The sequence below is a fragment of the Patagioenas fasciata genome, chromosome 8 (assembly GCF_037038585.1).
Source record: "Patagioenas fasciata isolate bPatFas1 chromosome 8, bPatFas1.hap1, whole genome shotgun sequence".
Lineage (NCBI taxonomy): Eukaryota > Metazoa > Chordata > Aves > Columbiformes > Columbidae > Patagioenas > Patagioenas fasciata.
In genome coordinates this window covers 27,735,176-27,752,657 of record NC_092527.1, presented here as the reverse complement: position 1 = coordinate 27,752,657, position 17,482 = coordinate 27,735,176, and the positions used below count along the sequence as shown (strand labels likewise).

Sequence of the window (17,482 nt, the reverse complement as noted above, 5' to 3'; positions counted from 1 at the left end):
GGGGCAACGAGAAACAGGTGACCAAGAAACTGACCAACGGAGTATAACATCCCATTCACGTGAATACTTCATATAAAAGTGGGAGATCACGACGATCTCGTCCCTTTTTCTTATGGTTGACATTAGGAGAGGACCTTGCTACTCATCCCTGCGAACTGAGGCCTAGTGACAGACTGAATCCAGCTCCGGTTGGCTGCACAGTCCAATCCAGGACTTCGGGTGCCAGCTCTGCAGTTGCTGGGACTTTCAAGATTGGTTTTGTGTATTTTGTATTATCTTCTCTATTATTATTAGTAGCATTAGTAAAACATTTTTAACTTTTCCAGCTCTTTTCTCTCTGTCCTTCTTTCCCTCCCGATCGTCTGTCCTGAGTGGGAAGGGGGGAGAGGGAGGGGCTGAAGAGGGAAGGGGGTGGAGAGGGGGTTAACAATAAATCTGTCACGGTTTTATTGTCAGCCCACAATCAAAACCTCTACAAGGACCAAAACCAATGGCTTCAGAGACACAGGGAGCTGCAGTGTCAGACACGGGTATCTGCAAGGTGCTTAACAATATTCCAGTTAAGCGTTTGTCCTAATTAATGCTCATTGCCCATCTATTACCCACGTCCCGACTGGTGTCCAGAAGTTGTTCCCAGCAGGGCGGTGTTGCTGAATTGGTGTCAAGAAAGGTCAGTGCTGGACTCTGGTACCCAGCACAGGCACAGGTGAGCTGAGAGTCAGCACCACCTCACTGCTGAAAATCGGCTGCAGTCCAGTGTGTGACAGAGGGGATGGAGTCACCTGGTGGTGGGTTTTGACTGAGCCGGATGCCAAGTTGGATGTGTCGGCAAAGAAAGTGGATTATCCCTCTGGCTGGCAGGGGCTAAGGCAGGGCTCTGGTGCCACGTGTGGTTGGTCTCGAGTCTCTCACGTGAGCAGCTGGATGTGAGCTCCATGCTTGGACCACATGGCAAATGCAGCGCAGGGCATCAGTGCAGGGAGCACAGCAAAGGGGAGTTACAAGGCAGTGTCTCATGCAGCAGGGGAAGGGATGCTAGCCCTGAGATATTGTGGCTAGCCTGGTGCCCCATTTTAAAAAAATGCAGAGGAAGGGAAAGCTATAGATGTGACTCCCCCCTCCTCATTTTCACCATCTCCCATAGCATCCTTGCAGCCTGACTGTGGAGGAGTGGGCTGGAAGAGGGGGGATACAGGTGCATTAAAAACTGAGCACTGGCACAGGAACCCAGCGAGGCAGTGGGATCTGTATCTTCAGACATTTCCAAAATTTGAAGGATTGAGGCCCAACTGGCGGGCTGTACTGCCAGAGATCCTGAGGCCAAAATTATCCTGTGAAATGAGAGAGGGTGCAGAAAACAGACACAGAAAAGACAGAAGGGCAGGAGAATGCACCCCACAGTGATAGAATCAAGCTCAACCTGTTTTCTTCTTGAAAAAGCTTAAGAAATTTGACTGCTATGCACAAGTACTGTCACAGTAAGAAAATACTGTGTGTCGAAGCGTTTTTATTCCAGCCAAAAAAGGCAGAACAGGAATCAATGGCTAGAAATTAAAAGGCAGACAAACCTGCATAAGAAATATGACATACATTTTTCTGAGTAATGCTGATTGGCTGGCAGAATAACCACCAGTGATTTAAGACCAAACCATGAACTCCCTTGTTCCTCAGGACCAGATGCTTTTGTGCATTAGAGGAACCCCAAGTTATTTGGACCTAGAAAAAGTAACAAAACAAGGCAGTCACGGAGATCAGCATAGGTGATGGAATGACTAACTCCAATCTTAAACATTGTGAATAAAAATACATTGTGTTACTAACACACGTAGAAAAATTCCCATCGCACAGCCTCAGAGTAAACACTGAACAGTTGACATCTGCAGACTCACAGATGGAGGGGAACGACAGTTTTAGAAAGACAAAAACACCCAGCCCACGGATGACCCACAGGGGCCTTGCAATGGGAGTGAAACCAACACCAGGAGGCTGTCACCAGGCAAATTCATGAGCGACATGGGGTCTGCCACAGGATGCTTTTAGATTTCTATTATGGGCACACAGTCCATCAAGTTGGGAAGAGAAGGTCTCTCTGTGCATGTCTTGGAGGGGGACCGCACAAGGCATGTGACCTTTCCAGGAAAAGTAGGGCCAAAGTGTTGTACTGAAATGGGGAAAAAAATGGATTAAAAAAACAGCTTAGGACTGAATAAGAAAAAAAGCTGATAGAGATAATGGAAACCTGGACATTCACAACTGAAGCAAAACACACCTGGTAAGGACCAGTCCCAAATAGACTGGCTAGAGGCAAAATGATGTTCTCTCTTTTTAGTATCCAAATTCAAGGAATTATAAAAAATAAGCCTGGAAGGCCCTTGAAAAGTCACCTAGCCTGTCTGCCTGCCCCCAAACGAGGCAAACCCTGCTTGGTGGAGCTTTTGTCTAAACTCTTCCTAAAATTAGCCTCTAGTGGTGAAGACGGGCTTCCAAGAAAAACGAGTTTTAATCTCCTTTACCGCAGTCATTGCAGGGTGAGCCTATGGCTGCTTCTTCTACCCACTCTGAAAATAAGGATTAGCCCATTATCTCGCACTTTGTAACAGGGTTTTATGCATTTAAAGACTTTTATCTTATTTCCCTGCAGTCTTCTTGATACTAAGCTACCCTGGTCCTTCAGCCTTCTCCAGTATGTCATGTTTTCTGAATTTCTGATCTTGCTCTTCCCTGGGCTTTCTCCAAGAACCACAACTTGAAACGCTGAGCCCCAAGTCGGATTCAAGGCTCAGGCTAACACTTTGTAAGTGCAGCAGGATCACGTCAGGTGTCTTACAAACACCTGGTTTATACGTCCCAGTCTGATTTCACTCTTCTCGCTCAGGATGCTGCTGGCTCGCTCTCCCTGCAGGATCCATTGTCACCTCCAGCTACTTTCCCACAGCGCAACCTTGCTCATTCCCCAGCTAGTGCTTGCAATGTTCATTTTCCCCAATTCATAGAAAAGCCTTATATTTGTTCTTATGAACAGATTTATTTCAGCTTTCTCCAAGTTCTCCAGAAAAGCACTCTTGCAGGCCCCAGCAGACTGATGCTGCAGGTAAAAATCACTGAGGAAAGCTCTAAGCAGCCCCAGACCAGACGCTGTCTGAGGGTTGCAAACTGGTAACTGGCCTTTCAATACAGTTTTCCAGCCAGTTGTGCCTTCATGTAGGCACAGATTCCCTTAGACCATATTTCTCCATTGCTCACAAGAATTTCATGTGGAAATGGGACTAAACTCCTATGAAAGTCAAGAGTTAGCACATCCTGGTTTTCCTGTGTCAGCCTGCATAAATATCCTCAAGTAGAAGAAAATTCAGTTGGTTTTGCTCTTAGCTGACAGCCCTAGCTGTCACCTACCTCTTCACTATCTCTACTTGCATGTGGTGTCCCTAAATGATGTATTTGCCTGTCTTCAATGTGTTTATGCCAATGGCCCATTTTTCCTCCAGTTCTGCACCCCTGGTCTTGAGTAAAGCTCAGGAACTTGGAATGTCACAGAGGTTCATTTGGGAAAAAAAAAAAGGGGGGGAAAAAACTGCTCAACAACTAAATCCTCGGAACTCACATGTTTATCCAAATTCATCTGAACCTTCTGGGGACAGTGACTTTTTAGGGTAAAATAAAAACAAGTTCAAGTGAGTTTTCCATCCCTGCAACAGTACGGTGATTCCAGCCAATCTGAAACAATTTTCCAAGAAGATTTCCTGCAACCTCACAGTGATTAAAGGAAATAACATTGTGAATAAAGGGACATTCTTCAAAGTCAATGAAGGAGCCACAAACCGTACATTCTCACAGAGGGCCGGAAAGCGCCGGCGCGAGGTAGATTTTGCAGTGTGTGGCCCCCCAGAAGGAAGAGGGTGGGATGCCAGGTCCATCCCTCTTCCCCAGGCAGGGGTTGTGACCGGGCTTCTCCCAGGGCAGGAGGTAAGGGAACAGGGCCCCCAGGCTCCACATGTTTGGGGTGAAACACTTGGCCCCATGGGCTCTGACCCTCTGGCTTTGGGTGAGTGTCCGCTGGGTTCGGAGTCGGGGGCAAGTAGCTTGGTGTTTCTCTGCAAACGAGATGCAAGAGCCCATCAACCGCTTCAAAACCAGGGGCGACCCCGCAAAGAGCAGCACTCCACCATGGCGGCTTCATACTGCAGCCTCCTTCCTAGGAACCTCCCTGTGCCTCGCTTTGTCTGAACCAACCCTCAGCACATTTGTCCATCCAGGCTCCAAGATTGACACAGAAACGCGAACGGGCCCGAAAAGCCTCTTTGGCAGAGGTGAAAGAGCTGCACCGCCGGGCAATCAGGGTTCTGCCCACTGCAGCCCCTCTTGCTGGGGGTAGCCCATGACTGGGAATAATGAGGGAAGGATGAAACTGCACCCAAAATATCTGGGCTGAGGGGACTTTTAGAAATCTGCCTTCTTAGCTAAAACAAAGAGAAGAGAATAATGAGGAAGTGAGGAGAGCTGGGGAGAAAGACGAGAGAGGGCTGCCTGGAAGCCCAAACACACATGCTTCTGTTGATGCTGTGTAATAGGGGAATTAGCTAATGAGCTTACTGCAGCCACGGGCAAGTCCTTTAGAAATATGATGGCCACCTGGGGCACCTTGCAGAGGAGCCAGCAGCCCTCTTTCCTAGCCAAGCTGGAAAGATGAGGCCCCGGGCACCTTCAGGATCAGCCCCACTTCCCCCCCCGCCGGGAGCACAAGTCCAGGGGTACCACAGGGGGAGAGACGCAAATCCAACAAAAACTGGTTGTGGAAATGGTAATACACAGTATTTTGAAAAAACACCAGCCCACGCTCTCAGCTGATGTCAGGGGGTGCAGCTCAGCAGCACCACAACACCCGCACAGCGCGGCTGGGGCTGGGGCTGCCGGGGGACCAGCACAGCCCAGCTCCCGCCGGACAGGCAGCGCTGCCCTGGGCTGCTGGCACAGGGGCTGCCAGAAGCATGGATCACCTTCCCCTGCACTGCATCTGTGACGGATATGTCAGACAAAACCAAATAACTCAGAAATATGGATTGGTCGGGATTTTTTTGAAAGTCACTCAATACAGCTGTATAAAATGTGAACCAAACACAAAGTAAAATGTAAGTGCATGTGAACGTGCTACTTAGAACCAAAACTGGGAGGGAGAACCTAATGTTAAAAGTCACTTAGAACAATGCAAACATTAAATATACAAATACTCATAAAATACTTTAAAAGTGGCTTTTAGACAGCGATCAGGCTGGGCTGCAAAAAACAATTGTTTGCTGATTAATATTGAATTCATTGAGGAATTTGTGCATGTGGCAGTATTTGCATGAATTAGAGCAGGGGAAGTATGAACAATGCTGAAGACAGAACACTCTTCTGAAGAAAAAAAGAAAAGCTAACCACTAAGCCAAAAATGAGGCTCCACTTGAAATAAAAATATTACTCTGCAGCAGTGAGAACAGGACCCAACCTAGATATTTGCTAAAAAGATGGAAATTGAGGATTTTTATTGTTACATTGAGGTAGAATTATTATTATTAATAACAACGTGAAAAATAAACTATAATACATGTTCGGTATAAAAATTACTGAAAAATCTCTTGCCCAAAATGAATTAGATTGAAATCTATTCTATGGAAACCATTTTCATTTCACTTTTCCATGGGATATTTTGAAACAATTTTAAAATCTCAGTTTCCTAAAGCAGAAAGCTGTTCGAAATTTGGAAGCGCTGTGTTTTCATGTTTTCCTTGTTTCCTTTTTCTCCTCAGCACTGAAGTTGCTTGAAGAACATCTGATGTTCGCACTAGATTTCCTCCCCTCTTTTCTCATCTTTTCTTCCCTACGCTGACACTTTTCAAGCTCTGTCACTCTTGTAAAAGAAAAAAAGTAAAACCCTATATTCAATATCACTTGCTCTGCTATTGAAAGGTTGTAAGAATAGAAGGAATACAAGAAGGAAGAAAAGATTTCCAGCATTTCAATAAATTTGCAGCTGTAGTAAAAGCAATTTGCACCTACATAGAAAATGGTGGAACTTACAGCTGAATGAGCCCAGATTTAATTTTTTTTCCACCTTGTGAAATTCTTTTCTGAAATGTTTTAATTGGATCTTTTCTTTTTTTAAATGGAAAAATCGGGAGCTGTTTTCCGGGGCCCTGCTCTCCGATTCGCTGGATGGTTAAGTCCTGGAGGAGAGGAGGGCAGGGTAGAGCGTGGGGCGAGGGAGCGGTCCTGCCCCAGCCCTCCGGGGTCTCAGCTCCGGCGCTGGGAGTCAAAACCTGCGTCTGCAACACCGGGAGCCGCCACTTCTCCTGCGGCCAGATCTCCAGTGCAGGGGTAGCATTATGAGGAGTGTGGTTGCAGGGTTCAGAGGTGCCACGGATGTTGCAGCTGTCACAGCTGTGGGTGTGCAGGGCTGCTGAGACCCAGCCCCGCAGGGAAGAGATGCTGGAGTCGGGCATGAGGACTGTGCACACCTGCGTTGTGGCTAAAAGGGGGAAAACTGTTACTGCTGGCATTTGGGAAGGAGGATGAGATGTCCCCTTGCCTTTCCAACTGGTCAGCTCTGTGCCAGCTTCCAGCCCAGACACCATGAGTGCCATGAGTGATGCTCCAGGGTCCCCAACCCCATGTGGGGACTGTGGCTCTGAGCATCGCTGCTTCCTGGGACCTGATGAGGTGGGGGCAGATGGGGGCTGTGGACTCAGCCACACACTCCCTCTACACCAGGGTCCCTCCCCGGCTCCCTGCACCTCCGACTGTCCACTGAGGGACAGAGTACAGACCCACACCGAGGGGGAGGACTGTCATTCTGCAGCAATGAAACAATAGTCAGTGACAATTATTTATTTTCCAAATAAATCAGCAGGTTCTGCAAATGAAAGGCTGGAAAGCAACGCGTTTAGATTAGACCCTCCCCAAACCCTGGCTGGGCCTTGAGCCGCTGTCAGGGCTGCAGAGAAACAGCAGCGAACTCTCACGCAAATGGCCTATAAAAAAGGCCCCTGTCAAAGGCACCTTGACCTGGAGGCTCGCTTTGGTGCTGGACTCCCCAGTGGCCCTCCCCTCCCCAGGCTGCGCTCTCCTCGCATGATGTATTTCCCCTGCCTTTTTTAGAGCTGCATTATGTTAGCTCCAGGAAACAGCCTCTTCCTTCTTATAAACACAGCCCTGGGTTGCTGACCAGCGGCCCTGCCACTCCACAGCCACTCTCTGTCCATCCATCACACCTCGCTGTCACCCTGGCAACATATCTCTTGGACCGGTCCGGCTCCAGAGATGGGAGAGGTGGGAGGGGGTGGTGGAGAGCGGGGGGGTCACATACACAGAGCACAATTCCAGCCTGCTGACTAATTCCCTGGAAACCCTGGGGCTGCACAATGAGAAAGCCTTTCCGAGGGTTTCTTGAGCGTTACTGGAAGGTCAGGAGAAGGTCAGCGCAAGGACATGGCTCCTACTTTCCCCACTGTCAGCAAAAGCGGGTTCACGAGGCGGACGTGGGTGAGCTGCAGGGGTATCATGGGCGCACAGCGGGAGGGATGTTTGGAGAAGGGTGCCTGGGTCCAGGCAGCCCCATGATGCAGCATTGTGCCCGCTCGCTGCTGCCGGGCGTGGGGAACGTGCCTGGGATGGGGCCAGCGGGGTGTCCCGGCAGCCAGACAGGCGTCAGTGCTTCCAGCAGGATGGGGCACAGCCAGCGACGTGGCCTCTTGCCTCCCCAGCAAAGCGGGGGATGAGGAAGGGAAGAACTGCCTTGGCCCCACACTAACTCCTGGATGCCTTCACCATGTCCCCAGCGTCCTGGGACTGTTGGCCTAACACAGCATCGCTGCGCGGGTGGTTCCCAGTGGAGGACGGATCATGCAGGAGACCACCAGGACGGGTCCTGTGGAGAGCATCCCAGTTCTCCTTGGTGACAGTGACCCAGTACGACTGCCCATGGCCTCCTGTGTGCTGGGACAACAGAGGCACACAGACAAGCCCAGAGCTGCATCAAGGGACCCAGGCTGCCCTGTTGCTGCTGGCACACTGGCACATTTTGGAGGAGCCTTGGGCACATCCAGCCTTTTGCATGTGTGGCCGAAGCACAGCAACCCTGGCAGAAGTCCAGCCATGCCATGCTCCAGAAACACCACCCTCATCCATCCCCACCTGCTTGTCCTGCGCGTTAAACCATTGTCTTCAAGAGGAAATGACATTAAAGGCAGGTATTTTAAAAGAAATGGGAGATCTCTGCCCCTCAAACAACATAGCTCTTCATTTCTGCCCGTTCCTGGTGCAGAGCTGAGACTCAGGTTTACATGGGGATAAAAAAAAAAAAAAAGCTTTTAAGGACAGATCTTCACCAAACTAAAGCCCCATGAGGTCAAATCCTTTCTAATCCATACTCTTCCTTAGAGGTGTAAGTGGAGTTGGAAGGGTGGAGGGATTTAAATCTGGAAAACTGAGTTCCCCATCACTTCAGTCTGGCAGAGAGCCCACCGATAGACTAAAAACAAGTCTGCAGAGAAGCCTGTGTGGGATAATCCAGCTCTGGCCCCCGAGGGGATAAGAACAATTAGGAATCCTCTCTCAAGTCTCCACTCCAAGATACAAAAACAGTTTATAATTTGGTCCCGAGTTGTTGTTAGAAAGTTCTGAATCATCAGGATACACTAACAATTTCTGTGCAGTAACTACAAGGAGAATTCACTAGGCAGACTCAGAGATAAACTATTAACAGAAGCTTGCAAATCTCCCACCTGCTCGCCTGCGTGCGGGACACAGGGACTGCTCTATTTATACAGCGGCTGTGGGTGAGGAGATGTCACAGGAAGGAGCAATATGAGTAGCCATGGCAAAATACAGAAACTGTTCTAAAGGAAAACGAAAGAATGCGTGTTTATTAGAAGTGTGCAGACCAAGTGCACGCTCCACTGTTAACCTTTCCAGGCACGTTAGCCAGCCAGGGAGCTGTTTGCCATCACTGTCCCCGAACATGCCACAGTCCCCACCTGCAGCAACCATTCTGCTTCCAGAGAAAAACTCACCACGATGTGGAAAGCTGGCCTGTGGCGGCCTCTGGAAGCAGAGTGCAAAATGCTTTTTGGCTGAGCCTGCCAGGCTCTTGTCCCATATCAACTCAGCAGAGACAGAAAGGATGAGGTTCCCCAACCCATCTTCCTCCCTCGCCTCCAGCTGCAGGTTGTTGCAAGGTGGGGGGATATTAGTGCACAACCCTGCTGAGCTGGCCCAAGGAGTCACGGCTGAAAAAAAGCAGCTGAGCAACCAGCCCCTGGCTGCAGTTGTCCCTTGGAGCAGCCCCTATAGATGAATACCAGCAGAGCCAAGCGAGTGCCACCACAGAGGTAACCGCCTGTGCACTGCCCCATGCATATGCTCAGCCAAGGTTGCAGCATAGTTTCTGCCAAAGCTGGTTTCTGCATCCTTTCTCGGTCAGATTACCCCCAAACTACTCCAGCAAACCCACAGCTATGTGCCATTTTTGGCATGGATTTGCCAGCTCTGGGGGTACCCATTCCCAGGATGGCCTCATCCACATGGGAACAAGCCCTGCTTATAGCCAGGGGACTCTTGATTAAGCAGAGAGAGAAGTAGGGACTGGCTGTCGGGCAGATGCCCTAAACAAGAGGAACTTATCAGCTCTGTTTCCAAGACGAGACGTGTCACCACCTTGCACATATCCAGCCTGGTCACTCGCCCCTCACCAGCATGCCTGTACAGAAGCAGCATGGGCTTCCCTCTCCCTGAAGGATACCTGTAGAAATAGCTTGCAAAATTTCTTCTAGAAAAGGCTTTGCTCAGGCTAAGAAAAGCATTGCACCCAGAATGCTTCAGGGGAAGGTGCTGGACAGGAACGGGAGCCAGCATGCAGCTGTGCTCCCAGCCCTGTGTGTTTGTCAGCTCAGGGAGGTCCCCAGCCCACAGGAACACCAAATGCTATGGACAGCAAGGAACTGCACACACGCAGCAAAGCCCGACATGGCTAATCCCTCCTGTTTATTATGCAATAAAACGCTTTCCAGACCTGTTAAAATTTAATTGGTTTAATCATAATTGTTCCATTTTCTACGGCACATGCAAACACAGAGCCTGACCCTGCCACTCTCGTGTGAACCATCCCACGGACTATGGTGGGAGCAGGATGAAACCTGCTGACCTCAGCAGGATAACACGCATGAATCAGAGCTGCAGGCCTGGGCTCAGAGCTGAAATCCAGCACCAGGCAGGCCGCCAGTGCAAGGTCCAGGGTCCACTTAGGCTCCACTTAAGCGCTATGGTGGTGGTACTTGCCCTATGGTGAGCAAGCCTCATGCTGGGCCTCAGCTGAAGCATGAATTTCAGCCCTGCTTCTTAACTTCATGGATGTAAACATGCAGCCACGGCTTCTGAGGTATGGAGTAGAGGCGCTTCTGGAACGGCTGTGGGTTTTACTCTCCATAAGTGGCAAGAGGGTGGTTGTGTACATGCGTTCAGGGCAGTGTCCTCCAACAGAAGCCTCAACACAGGACCTCAGAACCTTCTCATCACACAAGCAGTAAACTGTGATTTATGACAGCTTCTCCTCCAGAGGAAGAGGTGTTTTGCTGTCCTCTGCACGTCCACAGTCGCGAGGCTGCGTTGTACAGCAGGGTGTCTTTGTGAAGACTGGATATCCTTTGTGCACAAGAGACTCCAAATAAAAGCTGCCGGGAGGGGGTACTTGGTACTGACATTTCCTACCCTGCATTGCCTCAGATGTAGGATGACCTTTACCTGCTCCTGCAATTTGGCTGTCACTGAGCTCAACGCATCAGCCTCAGTTTCATAGGTCCATTGGGCACAAAAATCAAGGGCAGCCTTCCCTTCGGTGTCCAAAGCCACTGAGCTCATCTTGCTGCAGTGATCAGCACCCTTGCATGTGCTGCCCCTATTCCCCAAAGTGCTAAGCATGGAATATTGCACACAGCTACTGGTACCCCCCAAATCAAGCTCCCACCTTGGAAATGTATGCATTTCTCAGGATACTGAAGAATATGGGTCTGACCCTCAGGAAACATATTTCTCATGAAGGTGTTCTTTTAGGACGTATTTCCAAATCTTACATCCCTGTACTGTGAAGAACTGTGAAGTAAATCAGCCAGTGCCAGTGGAGCAAGAAAACATTGAAGAAAAGTAAATATTTGCAGTGATGTATTTCTGAATAAAATGGGCATTGTGCGTGTGGTTCTTGGCAAAGCCAAGACAGGGGGATGCCAAGACACCGAGAGGTGAAGGCAGGTGTCAGCTGGAACACCCAAGTGCAAAGGACAGTGCTGGCATCGCCTGGGCAGGGCTGGGACAGGGTAGCGGGAAATGAAGACAGCACGTTGTTGGGTGAGTGTGCAGCATCCCTTGCTGGACCTGGCTCCACCGCAGGAGCCCCTCTGTTCCTCTGGGGAATAGAGAAAACATTTCGTTTGAAGAAGGTATGAAACGGTTCCCATGGAAGCGGTGGGGTTTGGATAAAAGCTGTCCTTCGACCCGGGAGAGGCGACGGGCCCGGTCCGTGCCCGGGCGGGCGCACTGTGGGGGGCGCGGCCGAGCTGGGAGCTGCTGTCGGGGCCGCGCCGTGCCCGCTTCCTCCGAAGGCCCCCGGGGTGCGCTCGCTGCGCACCGTGCGGCGTGGAGCCGTGGCCGAGGCTCGGTGCTCGGCGAGCACCGCCCGGGAGTGAGCGCAGCGCCGTGCCGGGCTACGCGGTGGGCGCCGGGCGGGCCGGCAGGTGCCCGCGGAGTGCGAGGCCGGTGCGGGCCGGGCGCATTCCCACCGGCGACTCCACCAGCGGGCCGTTGCCCCGGGACCCCGCCGCCTCTCCGCGGCGCGTCGCCGGCCCCGCCGTGCGGGGGCGTCCCCGGCGCGCTGCGGTTCTCACATAAATCAGGGTCGAGCCCCTGGGAAAGGGCCATCCTTCACCGGCCGCTGCTGACAGAGAACGAGAAACAGACGGGCCCTGAGATAAACCACGGCGCGCAGCGTTTACACAAGGGCAGGCTCTGTGTAAATAGAGCCGGGCGCGCGGGGCTGCTCCCGGCGGCGCGGGTCCGCACCCGCCCCGGCCCGCGGGCCTCCGGGCTGCCCAGGGTGGTGGGCAGGTGGGTGCCGCCCGCCGAGGGCCTCCCGCAGCCGCGCCGGGGCCCCGCCGCAGTCCCTCGTTGTCTCCCGGAACACCGAGGCTGGAGACAGGGCCGGATTAAAGTGTTTGTTTGTTTACGGCCATTAGCGCAGGGCCGGCTCCAGCACTCTGCACCCGCGAGACTAATGGAGCAATTAGCAGCCCTGGGGCTGATAGCATCGCCCTGAGCGAGGCACCCGGCCGCGGCCGCCTGCTACCGGGCTGCCTGCGCCCGGGGCCCAGGGAAAGGGGGGCTGCCCGCCAGCCGTGGTGTGCGCGGCCGCTGCAGGGCTTGCTCCCCCCTTCTCCTGGGCCCGGGGGGACTCTTGGCTCCGCTGCAGCATCCGCACGGCGAACTCCATCCATTACAATAATCCCCTGTCTAAACAGAGCGCAGGAGCGGCCGGGACAACAAGGCCCCGCTGTAAACAGAGCTCCGGGGACACCGCTAATGATATAAATAAAATAACCATTAATAGCCCGGTGACCCCAGCCCAGCCGGCTTAGTAAAGCCCCGGAGATGCATCCTGGGGCTGACACCCGCCGGCAGGTACCGGGGCTGCGCCCTGCCCTGGCTCGTCCATCCCCGGCCACTCGCACCCTCCCAGTAGTGCTGCTTGGTGCCTGCCGCCCCGTACCGGGCCCGAGCGTCTCCCTGCTACCTCGGCTTACACAGCCACTCGTGTCCTGCCGAAGTGGACCTGACCCACCAAAGACGGCATGACGGCAGTGCAGGAAGGCGCGGGCTCGGTTACCGCATCGGGAGCACCGGCGGGGAATGAGGGGGCCGCAGGAAAGGCCAGGATAACACAGGGGTGCTCCCACGCGTGTCGGGACCCGGCCGCGGCTTGTTTCCTCCGCGGGGCATACGTTACTCGAGCACTCTCTGGGGCCAACGGCGGCACGACTGAGCGGGTTCCAGCGGGAGAGCAGTTCCCACCGCCTCAGAGTCGACCCGGGGCGCCGGTTCCGCCATGCCCGGACTCTCCATTCCCGCAGGCCGCGCCTGCGGTCGGCCCGTCCGGGACTCCGTTTCGGGCGGGAGTGCGATGGTGCCAGGCGACCCAGATCCCACCGAGCCCCGAGCCGGGCTCTCGGCACGGTGGCTGCTGCTCCCGCAGACAGTCGGGCAGGGGAACACCGGACTGTGGCTCGGTAGCCCTCATTGCCGCCGCTGCCATGCCCGCCACAGAGATCGGCCGCCGCGGGGCTCCCGGAATGCGCGGCGCCGTGCAGAGCCCCGGCAGCCCGCCGCCCTGCCGCTGGGCGTCCGCGCCTGCACCTCCCCAGCAGCGGGCCCTGCGGCGGGCGGGAGCGGGCCGGGTCCTGTCGGGCCGGCTGCGGATGTGTAACACCGATAAGGTGCTAATTGTTACTGATTGTTATCGGGGCTGCTGTAGCGAGGCAGCCCCGGGCTTCTCCGTGCATCGGCAGAGCCGGGCACCGATCAGGTCTGGTTCCGGTCAGCGCCTTTTCTTGTCCACCATCTGGATCGGGTGGCCGGCCCCGGGATCGGGCAGAGGGAGGCGAAAAAAGACAGATCCTTTGCAATTTAGGGCGAGGGGTTTTAAGCGGCGCGGTGGGAACGATCGGGCGCGTCGGGAAAACGGGTAGGGGGACCTCCCGAGCTGCGGCGAAGTGCGCGGGACACGGCCTCCTGTCCCGAGCTGCGCCGCCGGTAAATGGGTTTCTCCGGGGGGGTGCGGAGCGGCGGGAGCCGGGGAAACCAGAGCACCGACAGAGCCGTTAACGGTGCAACCACCGGACGGTAACGACCAGAGAAGCGCCTGGGAAGGCCCCGCGAACCCCCGGCAGCGGGACACTCACCTGCCCGGCGTGCGCGCCCGGCTCCCCGTGGCCTTGTCTCGGCGCCGATCCGAGCCCTGCGAGGCGACAGGATTTTAATCACAACGAAATTTATTACCTGGGACCACCCGCCCCTCTTTCAGTGCGCCCTCTCCCCGCGACGCAGCGGCGCTGAGCCCTTGGAGGGGCTCGGAGGCCGCGGGGCGCCGTCGCGGGGCCGAGCACCCCCTGCCGCGCCGCACCGGGGTGCTCGGCCGGTGCTTGGCGCGGCCCCGGGACCAGGAGACTCGTAGTGTGGATGGGGCTCGGCAGACTCACTCGGCGCGTTACTCGCCGGGATGGGGGCGTACTGGCTGCATGGAGCTGCTCGCCGCCCGTTACCGGCGGGAGAAACGAAAGAAGCAGAAACGAAACGAAAGAAAACGAAAGAAAACGAAACAAAAAACCAAATGGTGCATGGTAGCGCTTTCCACCCAAGGCTCGCATCGCCGCGGCCCCGGACTGCCCGTCCGACCCGACCCGGCTGGGCCTGGTGCTCGCGGGCCTGCAGGGCCCGATCCGGCATCGGCGGCGGAACGCGCCTTTACCCGAGCGCGCGCGCGGCGAACCGGGGTGAGCGGCAGATTGGCCGGTCGCGGGGGGATCTGCGCGAGCACCGGCGCGCGGCACCGGGGCTGCCAGGGGATGCGGAGCGGGTTGGCTACATGTACGCCGCACGACTACGTTCCGTCCGGAACGGCGGGGCCACCATCCGCTCCAGGAGGAGCGCGGGGCGGCAGAGGCGAACCTCCGCGCCGCGTCCTGGGCGGCCCGAGGCACTTGCGGGGCCGTGCGGCCGGCGGGCCGCCGTCCTGGCGGGGCGGGGAGGCCGGGCCGGCGGGCCGCACGTGCTCGTCCTCCCGGGGCTAGGCCGAGCCGTCTGTGGGCAGGGGCCAGCGGGGCGCACCGGGGGTCCCTACCTACCTACACGTGCTTAGCACTGGGAGGCGCGGCGGTGGCGGCCGCACCTCTTTGCGGGGACCCCGACCCCGGCGCACCGTCCCCGAGCACGCCGGTCGGGTGCCGGGCCGGCGGGTCGCTCCGCGGGTAAGCGGCCTCCCCAAGCGCAGCCTTAATACATTGCTATTTCTGGCCGGGCGGCCGGAGCCGGGCAAGGGGCCGGCTCTGCCTCCCCCTCCCTCCAATAGCGAGGCCGCCCCCGGCCCCTCCTCGCCGTGACGTGCCGGCCCGGGGCAGAGGAGGCTCCCGAGCCTTTGGCTGTCCCTGCAGAAGCTGTAACAAAACGCAGACCCCCAGCGCCGGGCTAATGGAGGCAACTTAGACAGGAGCAGTCACGGCCCCTCGTCTCTCGGCGCTGCCTGCTCCCCCCGCACCGGGCGCGGCGCTCCCCGCCGAGCCGGTCCCGCGGGACTGCCTGACCGCTTGAGCTGCCCTGATGATGTTACCGAGCCCCGTCACCTCCACCCCCTTCTCTGTCAAAGACATCCTCAACCTGGAGCAGCAGCAGGACCCGCACTATGGGGCCCAGCTCCCGCACCACCTGGAGCACCACTTCCACCCCGCCGCCTGCCTGCTGGCGGCCGCCGACGGCGCCCGCTTCTCCGACGGCGAGGAGGAAGAGGACGAGGAGAAGCTGTCCTACCTGAGTCCCATGGCAGCGCCCGGCAGCCAGGCGGACGCGAGGATCTCCGCCGACAACTATGTGCACGCCGTGCTGCGTGGCTCCTGCGAGGCCCCCGGCCCGGGAGAGGAGCTGGACCCCGCGGTCCGCGATCCAAGTAAGTATCGGCCCCGCCGCGCTCCCCTGCACCACCCCGCACTGCTGGAACGGGCCCGCGCTCGTTCCCCACGGTGCGTTCCCAGCCCGCTGGGCATCGCTCCGCGAAGCGCCGCTCCCGGCGCTGTGGCCGGGTCCCCGCCGCCGCGTCCCCTGGGCATGTCCAGCCGCGGCTGGCAGGTCGTAGGGCTGCCACCGCCCTTGTTCACGCCACGCTCACCACCTCCCTGGTAAGCGCCTCCGCGGGAAAGCTCTCCGCTGGGCTCCGAACCGGAGCTGCCGGATCAGGCCCACGCTCCACAATTTCGGTAGTGGAGAAGGAGGAACGGGGCGGGTTAGGCCCAGCCTGCACCCGCTGGGGCAGGGCTCTCCGGGAGCGAGGTGGCAGAGCAGGTGCCCGGCGCCGTTCGCGGTGCGACCCGGGGGTTGGCACCGCGGTGCCGCAGCAGTTATCCCGCCGGCGACGGGGAGACGTGACCTTCCTCGCAGCCCGAACTGCCCCTTCGCAGTCACAGGCGCTGCCGATGGTGGCCGGTCCCGCCGCTGCCTCCCCGCCCGCACCGCGGTTGTCTGACGGGCGCGTGGCTGTCCGCGGCGCGGGCCTTTCGCCCGCCGGTGAGGCCCGTCGGAGCAGCGGGCGTCCGGCGACGGCAAGGTGCAGCTGTGACCTGTGCTCCCCCGTGCAGAGATCTGCGTCCTGAAGAAGCCGCTGGATGCCGCGGAGAAGGCGGAGGAGGTGGAGAGGCCAAAGCAGCGAAGCCGGAGGAAGCCGCGCGTTCTCTTCTCCCAGGCGCAGGTCTTCGAGCTGGAGCGGCGGTTCAAGCAGCAGCGTTACCTGTCGGCGCCCGAGCGGGAGCACCTGGCCAGCAGCCTCAAGCTCACGTCCACGCAGGTGAAGATCTGGTTCCAGAACCGGCGCTACAAGTGCAAGCGGCAGCGGCAGGACAAGTCGCTGGAGCTGGGCGGCACCGCGGCCCCGCCGCCGCCGCGCAGGGTGGCCGTGCCCGTGTTGGTCCGCGACGGCAAGCCGTGCCTCGGTGGGTCGCAGGGCTACAGCTCAGCGTACAACGGGCCCTACTCTTACAACGGTTTCCCCGCTTACGGCTACGGTAACGCTGCCTCCTACAACCCCGGCTACGGCTGCACCTACCCGGCGGGCACCGGCGGCGCCTCCATGCAAGCCGCCTGCAGCCCGGCGGCGGCCGCCGGTCCCTTCGTGAACGTGGGCGGCCTGGGTGGCTTCGGCGGCGGCCAGCCGCTGCACCAGGCGGCGGCGGGGCCCTCCTGCAGCCAGGGCGCACTGCAGGGCATCCGGGCCTGGTAGCCTGCACGCACTGAGGGCCGGGAGCGGACCTGCAGGACGGCCCGGCAGCTCCGGGGCCCCGTTATCACCCGCACTGCAGCCCGGCTGCGCGCTGCGCAACGCGCGCCCTGGACCGAAGGAGTGGCGGCGGCAGAGGGACGGCGCGGCGGGACCCCGGCGCTCCCACGGGCCGCGGTGCGAGGCCGGCGGCGAGCGGAGCGGCGCAGCAGGACGGGACCGCCCGAGCTCGCAGCAAAGCGCCGCCGCCCCGTGGAGCCGCCGCGACGGCCGAGCGGGCCGGAGCCGATCGCGCCGCGCCAGCGGAGCAGCTTTGCTTGTAAAAAGCCGACGGCGGGCCCCGGGGGTGCCGCGGCCCCTCTATCTACTCTGTATCGGTTACTGCCAGCGTCAACTCGCCGAGTCAGCCAATAAACCAGGTGCAATATC

The 17,482-nt window shown here is 57.2% G+C and overlaps 1 protein-coding gene and 1 long non-coding RNA gene across 2 annotated transcripts; one reads left to right on the top strand and one right to left on the bottom strand.

Moving 5' to 3' along the window:
- Positions 1-10,048: 10,048 nt before the first annotated feature.
- LOC139828562 (uncharacterized) lies at positions 10,049-15,071 on the bottom strand. Its single transcript, XR_011740319.1, has 3 exons — positions 14,919-15,071; positions 13,977-14,032; positions 10,049-11,431 (listed from the first exon to the last, which is right to left on the bottom strand). It is a non-coding gene; the product is annotated as an uncharacterized lncRNA (long non-coding RNA).
- Positions 15,072-15,167: 96 nt separating this feature from the next.
- On the top strand, positions 15,168-17,482 carry NKX2-3 (NK2 homeobox 3). Its single transcript, XM_065843849.2, has 2 exons — positions 15,168-15,733; positions 16,419-17,482. The coding sequence occupies exons 1-2, from the start codon at positions 15,391-15,393 to the stop codon at positions 17,054-17,056; spliced, it is 981 nt and encodes a 326-aa protein (XP_065699921.1). The 5' UTR covers positions 15,168-15,390; the 3' UTR covers positions 17,057-17,482.

What these genes read in the sequence shown, in the direction of transcription:
- NKX2-3 (XM_065843849.2), top strand. Translation starts at nt 15,391, where the DNA reads ATGATGTTACCGAGCCCCGTCACCTCCACCCCCTTCTCTGTCAAAGAC. An exon ending in CCCCGCGGTCCGCGATCCAA is followed by an intron (nt 15,734 to 16,418) that starts GTAAGTATCGGC and finishes TCCCCCGTGCAG; the next exon opens with AGATCTGCGTCCTGAAGAAG.